The 13,240-nt window shown below is 51.3% G+C and overlaps 2 protein-coding genes across 2 annotated transcripts in view; both read left to right on the top strand.

Moving 5' to 3' along the window:
- The first annotated feature begins 37 nt into the window (after nucleotides 1-37).
- Nucleotides 38-2,866, top strand: SRSF1 (serine/arginine-rich splicing factor 1). Its single transcript, XM_010009036.1, is given in 6 exon segments — nucleotides 38-131; nucleotides 389-561; nucleotides 826-900; nucleotides 902-1,012; nucleotides 1,439-1,558; nucleotides 2,478-2,866. Coding segments are annotated over 4 exon segments (357 nt in total). The 5' UTR covers nucleotides 38-131; nucleotides 389-429; the 3' UTR covers nucleotides 1,478-1,558; nucleotides 2,478-2,866.
- VEZF1 (vascular endothelial zinc finger 1) overlaps nucleotides 1,547-13,240 on the top strand; it is a 25,202-nt gene continuing 13,508 nt past the window's right edge. Inside the window, exon 1 of the mRNA XM_010009103.1 lies at nucleotides 1,547-1,558. Within this exon, the coding sequence (XP_010007405.1) occupies nucleotides 1,547-1,558 (12 nt within the window). The remainder of the gene's footprint in view (nucleotides 1,559-13,240) is intronic.

Below are 13,240 nucleotides of genomic sequence, written 5' to 3'. Positions count from 1 at the left end.
CCTCGGCGTGGAGTTCCCTCGGAGCGGCCGGGGCACCGGCAGAGGTGGTGGCGGAGGAGGAGGGGGCGGCGCCCCCCGGGGCAGGTACGGCCCCCCGTCCCGGCGCTCGGAGTACAGAGCGATCGTCTCGGGTGAGTCTTCCCTCGGTTTTACCCCCCAGTGCCCCTCCGGGGTCCTTTTCTCGGTGGGAGGGGTGGGATACAGCTCCGAGCTAGGTCTTGTGAAGCATCGCCTGGCATATCCCGGGAGGAATTCTATCCGTGGGGTGAACACGAGGCAGCCCGGCTGCTTCAGAAACAGTCTCTTTTGTTTGCCGGGAGCTGGTGTTGTAACTAAAAGAGGTGAGAACGTAATCCGGTTTTAAAGGAACATCTTGCTTTTCCTACAGGGCTGCCTCCAAGTGGAAGTTGGCAGGATTTAAAGGATCACATGCGTGAAGCAGGTGATGTATGTTATGCTGATGTTTTCCGAGATGGCACTGGTGTCGTGGAGTTTGTACGGAAGGAAGATATGACCTACGCTGTGCGCAAACTGGATAACACTAAATTTAGATCTCATGAGGTAGGTTTCACGCTTACTTTCTTTGGCCAGAATTGGATACAAGGGGCTTAACAGTAGGATTTGAAGGTAAGGAACGTGTGGTGTTTGTTGTGTATATGCCAAGCAGCTAAATAAGTCTGTGTTCAGTTTGTCAGGAGATAGACCTTTAAGCGTTGATGTCTATTTCCGTGCGCTAGTAAAACAGTATCTGCAGTCTGTCAGCATGCCTAAAAACATGGCCCTAAAGCCTAGACTTTTCAATCGAAAGTTCTGTCTATTCAATAGGGAGAAACTGCCTACATCCGTGTTAAAGTTGATGGCCCAAGAAGTCCAAGCTATGGAAGATCTCGGTCACGCAGCCGTAGTCGTAGCAGAAGCCGTAGTCGAAGCAACAGCAGAAGCCGCAGTTATTCCCCAAGAAGAAGCAGAGGATCTCCACGCTACTCTCCCCGCCACAGCAGATCCCGATCTCGTACATAAATGATCACTAGTTCTGATCTTTTTGTAGAACCCCATGTTGTACACAGTTTTCCTTTACTTAGTACAGTCTTTCATTATTTTTTTTTTAAATTCAAACTGTTTTATTCAAATTGGCTGAAGTGTTGAATTGCGTTCTTGTGTAACAAAAAAAAAATAATCCCTAGTGAGTACTTGCTCCTTCACATCAACATTCCCCTCATGTCTTTGGTAAATTGTATTTTAATTGGTGTCAGTCAGGATTGTTTTGGTTTAGTTCTAGTTCAATACCAACATTCTTGGAGCTGTGGTATCGCTGTGTAAATGTCTCAGTGTTCAGCTATGGTTTACACGAGCTGGGGATGTTGGGATGTTTGTGGCTAACTTGTCTCTTCTGGGGGATCTTATATTTTATCTTGCCTTTTCGTGTGTCTTTCTGTAGACATATCTGAAGAGATGGATTAAGAATGCTTTGGATTAAAGGATTGTGGAGCACATGTCAATCATTTTAGGATTGTCAAAAGGAGGATTGAGGAGGATCAGATCAATAATGGAGGCAATGGTATGACTCCAAGTGCTATTGTCACAGATGAACTTGGCAGTATTGACCTTATACTGAGAGACAGGTTAATTAAATACCTTCACCTACGTGTCACTTCAGGCATGGTCTTGTTACCCCAGACTGCAATTGCTCTTTTCTTTAAAAAACTTTTTTTGGGGGGCAATTGTAGCTAATTACTTGCTTTTGTAATTCTATTCCATTCTGGTTTTTGAAAGGAATAAACTGGGATGGGGGGTGGGAGCATTGGTTTACCTTGTCATGCAGCATTTGGTTACAAGTGTTGATGTTCTGTAGTATTTGTACACTTGTAGTAGATCAAGGGTATCTTTAAATCAGAGTATAATATCAATACTGCTAAAATCTGCATGTCCTCTGTGTGACTGATACAGCGTTGCTATTGCATTTTTATAAGTATCAGAATGAAAGAAAAAAAAAAAAGAAAAAGAAACCAAAACTAGTTGGGAATAATTTCCTCAGTCTCAGCCCTGCCCCCTCAGACTAATTTGCAATTGAGTCACCGTTTGAGACCTCCCGGGTAGTTAATCCTGTTCCCTCCAGCTGGAGCACAGACCTGCAGTAGGTGGATAGTTTTTGCAGCCTAAGCTGATTTTCCAGTGTCATAAAAACATTTTTTGCAACCACAAAACCTGTAGCCACCGTTACAAGCGATGAGTATGTTGGCATTTTCAGTTGACATATTTGTAAATATGACAAATGTTTCCTCCAAATAGTAATTAACATTTCTAGAAAAGTTATCTGAGCATCACCATTCAAAAGTTTGTTTTGGGGAATTGATAGTTATTAATGTACATCTGTATTAATTGATGGCAAACATAACTGATCATTCCCCAGAATACTATTTTTTCATTACAGTATCTAACTTTTTGCCTCCTCTTTTTTGGTTTTGCTGGTTATAAAGGTTTGGATTGGAGAGGGCTCACTGGATCCCAATCCTTGGAGCTGGATCATTGGATTCAAATCATAATGTGGATAGGATAGGGAGGCTGAATTACAAGGATTCATGGAGCGGGATCAAATTACCAGGAACATAGGAGTGGATTCCTGCCCCAACCAAACCCCATTCGTGTGGATTTTTTTTTATTCAACTCAATTGGCTATTCCAAAGATATTTTTTTTCCTATTTTTGACGATTGGAGCCCTTAAGATGCACGATGGAGTTGTTCATTTTTTTGGTAAAAGGAGCAAAGCGAGGACCTGGAGAGGTACGCTGGAGCAATCTCCTTGGAAGGATTCAGCACGAGTAGATGGTAAATGTTGAAGGGGAAAAAAGGGGGGGGTTTGTTTAAAAAAAAAATAAATTTAAAAAATAGTCGTTTCTCTAAATTTAAAGACAAAAATTGGAGTTAAAAGATTCCGTAGGTTTTCAATTGGCTCTTGCCTTTTTTTTTTCTTTGACAAATAAAATTTTTAAAAAAAAACATTCATGGTTGTCATCATTTGTTGCTAAGAGTCCTGGCCCCTGCTTGGCACGGCAGAGGGTTTTAAGTTTTCAGACAAAAGGCTTTTGTGTTCAACAGAGATGTAGTGTTTCACAGGAAGCCTCGATGTTTGAGCTTCTCCTGAATAAAGGATCAGTTCCCTGGGAAATGGGTGGAATTTATTACAGGAGTAGGTGAAAAGGGGAAAGGAGAGTTCTCAGTGCGGAAAAGAGGATGTTTAATATTCATGTGGTTGCTAACGATGCTCTAGTTCTAAAGGGATCACAACAGGGAAATGTGGGATGAATCGGGCTCGGCACCCCCTGCTATCCTCTTGGAAGTAAATAGGGGTGGAGGTGGCACTGATGCCGGGTGGGAGGTGCCAGTGTCACCACTGAGCCACAGCTGCTGGTGTCACGGTGCCCTTTTAGTGCTGTCCTTGGGGGGTGTTGTGGGGCTGTGATGAAATGATGGTGATTGCGTTTGACTGTGGTTTATTGACAGTGAGTGAGAAGCCCTGTGTTGGTTTGGAGCAGAAGGATGTTTCTGCAGAATGTCATGTCCAGCTCCTGGGGCGTTCAGCAGGTGGGGGCAGTGTCAAGGACCAGTGGGGACTTGAGGAAACTGCCTGGGTCTTCAGAGACGGTGGCTGGGTTGGATGGCAGGGCAGCATCCTGTGCAGGGCAGGGGGCTGCCTTATTGTCACTTGGGGTTTGTGTTTGGGGCAGGATTAGTGGATTTGGGGTTGGCGTCATGCTGTGATGGTGTGTGCTGGCAGTTGGGATACAGCATGTTGTTTCCCTGCTGGAATTCCGTCAAAGATAGATGTGTGTGTGTTGGACTTTTGGAAAGTGATAAAATCCTGATGACAAAGCACTGTCCTGGGGGAAGGTGACGGGTGTGTTATGGATGGAATGGACTTGGGTGCTGGAGTGACTGTGATGGTACTGGATGGGAAGAAAAAGGAGCTGTGGGGGTGGATGGTTTGAGCTGGGGAGGCCAGAGAAAGTTTGCCAGTCAAGATGTGGGAAACAGGAGTGGAGCACGTGCCTGATGGCATGTAGGTGTGTCCTGTTGAGGAAAGGGGAAGTTTGATCCCAGAAAACCCCCCTTGAGCCCTTCTGGGCATAGATCTGTCACCTGCGTTCAAGGAAGGTGACATTGGAGCAGTTGTAAAAAGCAAAGGCTGTGAGTGTGCTCAGGGAGGCAAAACGTTTGTCACAAAAGGAAACCTGATGAGTTTGGTTTGGCTGCGGTGGTGTTTGGAGAGGATCATGTTCTGAGTGCAGGGGGCTGGGAGGAAAAGAAGCTCCACAGGGGAGGGAGAGAGGGAAGGAGGTGGGAAGGTCAGTGCTCCATCTCTTAGTTCTGTTGGGTGAACCACGACTGGGAAATATTTGACAATTCTTTGCTTCAGAGATGGTCTCAAAGCTCTTTGCAGCTGTAGTAGACATTACCCTGTGGTAAGGCCCAGGGGACACTGAACTCTGGGAGGAGGATGTTACACCAGTGTTTCTCTGCATGGGGGCTTGTGGATCTCATCACCTTCCTGCAAAGCTCCAGATGGAGTTCCCAAAGGCTTGGTGGGCGTCTTAGCTCTGGAAGAGTCTGTCAGTCATCCCGGTCAAGTGGGAACACTATGTTTTCGTTCTACTTGGAAAATGGAAGGTAACAGAGAGATGCTGGAGTTCTTCCTCACTTCTTGGCCTTTCACACCAAGGAGAGATGACCTGCTGCTGCCTGTTCTGTGGCTCTGCCCCAGCCCCTCCCCATGTCCTGCCCGTTCCAGCCCCGTGTCGCTGCTCAGGACTGGGGCTTGTAAAGAGCTCACAGAGCCTGTCGTAAAACAGCTCCTACTGCACAGCTCTGGTGTCTCCTGCCTTTAGACCCTTTTTTCGTGGAAAAACCCTGCATGTTGTCCTGTGAACAGCCCGGTGTGCAGTGATGGAGCAGGAAAGCCTGTGTTGGAGCAGTCCCTGCTGCCACTTCCTCCTCTTTTGGCTTCTGGGGCTGCAGATGAAAATAAACCCCAAGTCAACACCAGCTCTGCTTCCCTTCCAGGGAATCTGCCTTCCAGGCACGGACCAGGAGAGTCATCTGCTTGCCTGGCTGTAGCTGTTGGGGAAAACTTGCTACAATTTATTGTGATGTCTTACATAAATTAGTGGGAACAGGTTCTGCTGGAAGGCAGCAGTCAGACCCTGTTAGCTGTTCTGCCAGTGCTTGTGCTGGGAATGTATTATCTAGGATTTAAACAGATCAAAACCAAGGCATCAAGTGTTGGCTTTTGAAAATTTTTTTTTTAATGAACATGTTCTTCCCAAAACTCAGTGTTTCAAGAGACCATTGATTCCAAAGAAAAAGGGTACTAACTGGAAGATGCTGTTCTTAAAAGTGGAGGAACCAGCCAAATGTGACCCCCTCCTTAAACCATTTTGATGTTCAGCGTAAGGACAGAAGCAGGTGGATTTCTTAGTTTTTCTTCCCTTCCTGCTGGAAGGGGACAGGCTGTGGCATTCCCTCCCTGGTGCCACCACACTTCTAACCCAGCAGCCCTGGGGCACCTCTCTGTCCCCCATGTGTGGGGAATTGGCCCATCCTGATGGTCCTGTGCTTCTGATAGTGCTGCTTTGTTGGGACAACTGAGGGCAATTGTCCCATGGGGCTTCATGGCCCCTTGGCTGGCACAGCTGCCATGATACAACCATCATTGTGCCAACCTTGGAAAGTGCAGCAGGGAGCGGGTCTGTCCTGACCTGCAGAGTGTGCCCAGCTGTGCAGCTCAGGACAGACCTGCTCCCTCCAAGGTGCTTAGTAAAGCTAACATCAGCTCTGAAACAGAAATGGTTAGAAAAGTTGTGGTTTCTCCTCCAAACCACAGTTTGGGGTTTGTTTTTTTTGTTGTTGTTGGTTTGGTTTTTTTGAACAGAAACTCCTGCTTTAGAAGGGCCAACTCATTTATTGATCCTTCGTGCTTGTCATGGCTGGAGATGTCCTGCTTCTGAGAACAGCAGGTAGTTTTTAGCTGTACAGCGAAATTACAGCGATTTCTAGATTGGCTAAAAATAGCTACAGCTTTGCTAATAGGCCACTGTAATCCTCCATGCATCTGCACTGTGAGGAGCAGTCTAGCTTGGGTTGGAGTTGAAGCTATTACAAATAGCTGAATTTAAAGAAAATCACAGAGATTCCAGGAAGTTCCCCATGTAACATGTACTCCCTAAAATCTGCATGCCTGGATAAGCTGAGTGAGTCAGGCTGCAGAGCCTGGTGGAGGCACCTGCACTGCGTGCTCCTCATTGCTTTGTCTTACCCTAGCAGAGCTGTGGGATGGGCATGGAGCAGGCACAGAGCCTGGCAGAGCTGTGGGATGGGCATGGAGCAGGCACAGAGCCTGGCAGAGCTGTGGGATGGGCATGGAGCAGGCACAGAGCCTGGCAGAGCTGTGGGATGGGCATGGAGCAGGCACAGAGCCTGGCAGAGCTGTGGGATGGGCATGGAGCAGGCACAGAGCCTGGCAGAGCTGTGGGATGGGCATGGAGCAGGCACAGAGCCTGGCAGAGCTGTGGGATGGGCATGGAGCAGGCACAGAGCCTGGCAGAGCTGTGGGATGGGCATGGAGCAGGCACAGAGCCTGGCAGAGCTGTGGGATGGGCATGGAGCAGGCACAGAGCCTGGCAGAGCTGTGGGATGGGCATGGAGCAGGCACAGAGCCTGGCAGAGCTGTGGGATGGGCATGGAGCAGGCACAGAGCCTGGCAGAGCTGTGGGATGGGCATGGAGCAGGCACAGAGCCTGGCAGAGCTGTGGGATGGGCATGGAGCAGGCACAGAGCCTGGCAGAGCTGTGGGATGGGCATGGAGCAGGCACAGAGCCTGGCAGAGCTGTGGGATGGGCATGGAGCAGGCACAGAGCCTGGCAGAGCTGTGGGATGGGCATGGAGCAGGCACGGAGCCTGGCACAGCTGTGGGATGGCCCCTGGTCCCAGGCAGTGAGGAGGGTCCTGGCTCAACCCCCCAGCTCATCCTCTCCCAACCAGAGGGCTGTGTGTATATGCAACAGTTGTAGGGCTATTAACATAATTTTATGCATTAATTTGTGTAATCATTAAAGAGTTGAGAAGGGCATTGTTCGCATGAGTAATTACCTCTGTATTCTAATAGCTCTAATTCGTCCCTTAAGTGAGTTTCCTATTTCTGTGACTCAGCTCACCAGTCACGCTTGGGGTACAAGGGTTTTTTTTAAATACCCGTTTCTCGCATGACTTGGTTGCAGTTCTGCAAAGCTGATGATGTGATGGATCCTGATGATCTTAAACCACACGGATCTTTACCTGGGAATGTTTTCCAGTGTGGACCCAGAGCTCTAGCCCTGGGCTGGCTCCTGTGGCACGGATGGTGCAAAGTGTTTTACTCGCTGGATGTCAGGAGGCTGCAAAAAGCCTCCAGCATGCCAGAGGAAATTTAAAACTGAAAAACTTGGCAGCTTACTGAACTCTGGGAATTTTCCTTCTGCTGAAGAGCAGGTCTGTATTTTTCTACTGATTTTCAACACTGTTTTAAACTTGGGGAAAACTTCCTCTGGGTTGGATTTGACTTTTCCTCCTTTAACCACGTTGCTTCCCCATCCCTATTTGCGTGTGTGTCTTTAAAGAGCATCATTCCTGCCTGACTTACAGGATGATGTAAGTCATCCTTTTCCCAGGGACACCATAATTCCTTGGAGCTGCAGCTGCCTGGTGCCTGCCAAAGATTTTGTTCACCCCTTGGAAACATGGTGTGGAGTTGATTCCTTTGGTTGGTGGGAGCCTCAGGCTGAGCATTCTTGCTCCAGTGAGAAAGTGGGCAGCTGCTTTCTTGTGGGAGCAGGGATGCTCTGCCTGTGGCTCCCACTGGAGCACGAATGCTCATCCCTGTGGGATCAGCTGAGTGGTGGAAACAAATGCACAACCATTGATTTATTTGCTTTTTTTTTTTTTTTTTGGAGACAATCCATAGCTGCCAAATGAGATTAAACAGCACCCAGGGCCCAGAAAAAAGGAAATAGTAAAGAATAAAAATGGGGCTCGGTGCTGGTCCTGGGTGACCACAGCCATCTAGCTGGGCATTAATCCTCGCTGTTCCCTTCCCCAAAGGATTTCCAAGCTCTTCACCACTATTAATCACAGCAGCCCTGCGGGGAAGGTAATGCAGCATTATCCATGTTTTCCAGCTGTGGCTGGGGAGGAGGGAGGCAGCCTGAGCTTTGCTGTGTGTCAGTGAAAGATCAGGGATTAGCACTAGGATTTCCTTGCCAGCTCGGCTGCTCTAATTCAGTGGCTGCGTTTTTTCCCTAAATGCACTGACCTTACGTGCCTGCTGCCATCCATCCTGCACCCGGGAGGAGCCAGGGCAGATGGTGGGAAGAGGAGTGAGGCAGGAGCGGATGTTTCCCTGCAGCCCTCGGCCCCGCAGGAATTATGACTAAAAATGGTCACTGGTGATTAACTGGAGGAGCGCGCTGCTAAGTAATTGGTACACGCTCTGGCTCGTGAAGTTTTCAAATCAGACTGTGGAGGCTTTTCTGCTCAAAGGAAGGGGTGTGAAACCTCCTGGTGCAAAGCAGAAACCCCTCTGTATCTCTGTGCCTTTGTGTGAATTGTGTATCAATCAAATACAGGCACAGAACTGAGGGGCGGGTGTTGAGGGTGGGCAATCCGCAGGGCACTGGTGCCAGGGCACTGCATCCCCCACCTGTGCCCTGCCAGCAGACACTGGCAGCCCCTTGCTTTGGGGCACAGGTGGTAATTCTGCAGGTGCCTGAGGGTGGTGGCAAAGCCAGCAGCTGCCACCTGTGCCCAGGACCAGCAGGGAGATCAGCTCTTCCACCCGGTCTGTCGGCACGGTGGATGGTGGCAGCTGCTTTGTGGGGAAAAAAGGTGTGACAGAGATAACCAAAATAATAACTGAAGGACAGTGGGTGCTTGCGGCGTGGGGCAGCTCAAGGTGCCAAGCGGAGATTAGCTCTGGCACAGCTGAGGACAAGGAGGCGGGAAGAGATAAGGGCACTTTCCCAGCGTGCTGCCCGCCCGTGGCAAGTCTAAACATAGCCACGCTGCTGCTCAGCCATGGCTTGCTGGCCACGCTGGCCAGAGGCACTGAGCACCTTCTGTGTGGCTGTGGCCTGTGCCAGGAAGCCACGGAACCGTGCAGGAAGGGAGCCAGCCCTGGCAGTGCTTTATGTCAGGGAACGCAAGGAATCAGTGGGAATGTGCATGTAGTGGCAGCACGAGGAGAGGGGATGGGAGTTCAGGTGACTTGCACAGTGTGGAGCAACCACTGCAGGCCTGTTGGGTGGGAATGCTTCCACTGGGGAATGCTTCAAAGTATGGAGCAGCCTTACTGCTTTTCCTGCCTGGTAGGGGCACGGGCATCACCCATGGGCTGGCAAGTGCACGGCAGGAGCTGGAGTTGGCTCTGTATGGACCTGGAGGTGTCTCTGCAGCCAGGACAGCATGTGGCCTCATGGCACCATGACTTTCCACCATGGGCATCACACCAGCTTTCCCAGTTTTCCCTCCTTTTACGTTGCTGTGCAGCAGCACACACCTCAGCTTTGGTGCTGAAAACAGGAGAATGGAGTCGAGCCCTGCTCAGCATCCCCCGCTGAGCCCTGCTAAGGAGGGACCTTCCCTTGGAGCAGCTTCTTGCTGCTCCTCCATTGATCTTGGCAGTGCCTTTCTGCTGTGATCCAGCCCAGCTGGCTGGTGATTTCCTGCCTCCTTTTTTCCTCTTCTGAAAAGTGGAGCGACCTTTCAGACGTGCTAATTACGAGAACTCGACGCAGCTCCCGCCAAGCCCCGGGGCACCAGGGCAGGCAGGACATCACTGCCAGTGCTGCAGTCCCCGAGGGCATGGGATAGAGGGAGGGAGGGATCGATGGATGGATGGATGGATGGATGGATGGATGGATGGATGGATGGATGGATGGCAGCAGGCTCTGTGGTAGTGGACACAATGACTGTGGGCAGCTTGATGAGAGCTTACCCTTTTCCCCTCCTGAGGAAATGTGTTGTCTGCCACTGCAGCACCTTCCAGCTGGGCTTTGCTGCAGGTCAGGGATGTGCTTGGACAGTAGGTATTGGGATACAGTGGGATTTTATTTGGGAACACCACAGGATGGCCACACTGTCTGCCAGCCAAGGCTTTGCTGCAGGTGCATGCTTTGCTTCAGGCTGTGCTTCCCAACAGCATCTTTACTGTCTCTTTTTACCTTCCCTGGGAGAGGGAAGTTGAGGCTGCAAAGAGAGAAACCAGAGAAGACACAAAGTTGGGAAGCAGCTGAAGGGGAACTGCCCACGGGGAGTGCACTCTGGGTAGCACCATCACAGCTCATTTACAGACTGGAGAGCCCTTCAGCCCCACGGAGCTGTGACATTCACAGCCCACCACGTCGCTCGGGGAGCTGAGCACAAACAGAAAGGGGCTCTTCTGAAAGCTGAAATACTTGACAACATTTCCTACCCTCAGCCATGCAGGCACAGCAGGTGGGCAGGGGCTGTGCTGGGGCTGCGAGGTCCCAGGGGAGGAGGGGGCACAGGTGTCACCAGCCACCCTGCAAGTGTGGGAGACACGTGGACAGCAGAACAGAAAATTATTATTTGATTGCTCATGTCCCACTGCAGGTCCTAATGCAGAGGGGGCTCCTGCTAGGATAAAGGGATGAAATGGGTAGAGTTTAGATGGTCCTTCCAGGAAGGGGAGCTGCAACCCCCTGCCCTGCCAGGCTCCCCCAGCAGGCAGGACAGCTAAAAAGTGCAAAGAGGCACTTTGTTAACTGCTTTGTGGCAGAGCAGGGTGAAGGAAAGAGCTCCTCTCTCTCTGAGTCACACCACGAAATGAGTTTGACAAATTAACTGTGCGTATTGCTTCTGCTGGAGACTGACGTCCCCAGGAAGTCAAGTACTGGGTGGTAGGAGGGCAGGCTGGTGGCCCAGGGTGTCACGAGGGTTTTGGCAGTGCCAGCATCGGGCAGAGCAGGGCTGTGGCACCGAGGTAGCCCTGGTGCTGCCCTGATTCCCAGGAGACTCCCCACAACCAGCCTCAACGTGGGCACTGGAGGTGGTGGACAGCCCAGCAGCCCCTGCAGCATTCCTGTCCTTCCCAACAGCCTCAGAAGTGTCGAGGGAAGATTTTTATTTGATAAGGCAGAAAAAAAAGCAGCCTGGAGATGGTGGGAAACGGTTCCCTGGAAATTCCCTTTGCAGGCTGACCACGGGGACCAGAGTGGCAGCAGGGTGGCTGCTGATGCTATCTCTGTCCCAGCACAATGACTAAGGGAGCTAGAAGGTATAAATTCAATAACACAACACTTCAAGCCACCTGTTGTGCGGGTTCATCCAAAGCAGTGCTGCCTTAATTAAGATGGGGAGTTTACAAATCTAACCTTTGTTTATTCTGCTCTGGGGCATATATAATGTAATACATGTTTTCAAACACTGTGGCTTTTTATATTTCCAGTTATAATTCTGGGTAAAGGAAAGTTTGTCAGGTTTGGCATAGACTTGCCCTTTATAAATCCAGCTCCTGTGAGCTGTTTTCCCCCTGAGGATTCCCTGCAGCACCTTGGCTCACTTTGCTCCCAACCCAGCTTTTCCCCGAGCAATCAGGACGTGTTGGGTGGGTGAGAGGGGCTGGGAGAACCCAGCCTGACAGCACCCAGAGGGAAGTGGGCTCCAGCTCTGTGTCTTTCCTCTGGCTTTCAGTCTCCTAGGTTTTGCTCCTGTATTCCCTCTTGGTTCTTTAGTTGTAAAACCAACAAGAACGTGGAGCTCAGCCTCCTACGTGCTCATCAGGATTTCTTCGATGACTCAGTGATACGCTTGGGTAGTTTTCTTAGCCTTTAACTGAAGTGAGTGTGAGCCCTTAACAAGAGAGCCCTCCCAAGTCTTCGTTAATAAGCGTTGACAAAAATAACTGACCGACCTGGGCCTGGGGAGGGAGGACCAGGAGTGGCAGTTGTGTCCCCTTCTCTACAGACATGGGTTTCCTCTCCTGCTGGCAGTGCTGGGGATGGAAAAAAGGGCAGGAGAGAGAAACTACCTAGAGGGGGCACGCAGGGTGGAGGGAGGTGATGCTGTGGCTGGAAGAGCATCTGTGCTGAGCAGAACTGATGGTCCACGGGTGAGCTGGGCCAGCGCGACCCTGGCAGGGCTGGGAGAGCCTGTTGCAAGTGCACCAGCAAACCCCTCCGATGCCTTTTTTTGGCTTGCTTTCCTTAATTCAGGGCTCTGGCAGAGGTAGCCTGAGAGGCACGGAACAGCCACAAGCGCGGCTCTGAACAGAACCACTCTTGTTTTGCAAAGAAACACCCGGGGAAGGCCGAAGAGCAGCGTGGCAGGAGCCAGGTGAGTCCTCTGGGGTTGTTACAGGGACCCCCAGGGAGCCCTCGGCCGCTCTGTCCTGGCAGTCCCACGGCAGCACCAGGGCTGCAGCTCAGGACCAGCCCTGCCTGATCTGTAACAGGAGACAGGGAAAACCAACCGGGCTCACCGGTGAGGGAGGAAGTACGGCAGGAACGTCCACCGACCTGAGCCGTGTTTAACCCTGCTTACCGAGGTCAGGCCGCGGCGACAGCGCCGTGTTCTCCTTCAGCACCCGGCCTGCCGGGGGAGCGGGAGCCGCGTGGGTCGGGGCTGAGCAAAGAGGATTGATCAGAGCAGGGAGGAAAAAAAATAAATCATGAAGTCCTCTCTAAGCCTGTTCTCACCTCCCCGGGTCCCAGGGAGGACAGCCCTTGTCTGGGAGGTTTGGATTTCAAACTAGCCGTCCTCTGGCAGCGTTGAACCCACCGCACTCGTGTTTTTTTTCCCGCGCTGGCCCCGGGGATGCCCAACACACCCAGGTGCCCCCTCTGACCCCACACGTGCCGTGGGAGCCGTGGGGAGGAGCGAGGAGCCCTCCCCGCTGCCTGTCGGGGACGTGCCTGATGTGTGTAAACACGTAATTAACGGTAAGTATATACTTAATTGCTTGCGGCTTTGATTTGCATTCAGGTGCTGCGCCGAAGATCACTTAAGGTACAAGCAAACCCAGTCGGTTTGCAGCTCCGGAGGTGCGCGGGAGGGAGGGCGGCAGCAGCAGCCCCTGGGCCACCGGGCTGCAGCGCTTGGGGAGGGCACAGCGGGTCCTGGCGGGACCCCGGGGCTGCGGGGACGGTCCCCCGGGGGGGCTGTGCACCCCAGGAACCCCAGCGGGGCCCGCAGC

Source organism: Chaetura pelagica, unplaced genomic scaffold, assembly GCF_000747805.2.
Source record: "Chaetura pelagica isolate M959 unplaced genomic scaffold, ChaPel_1.0 scaffold72, whole genome shotgun sequence".
Lineage (NCBI taxonomy): Eukaryota > Metazoa > Chordata > Aves > Apodiformes > Apodidae > Chaetura > Chaetura pelagica.
The sequence above is the reverse complement of the archived record's forward strand: the minus strand, read 5'-3'. Positions and strand labels throughout refer to the sequence as shown.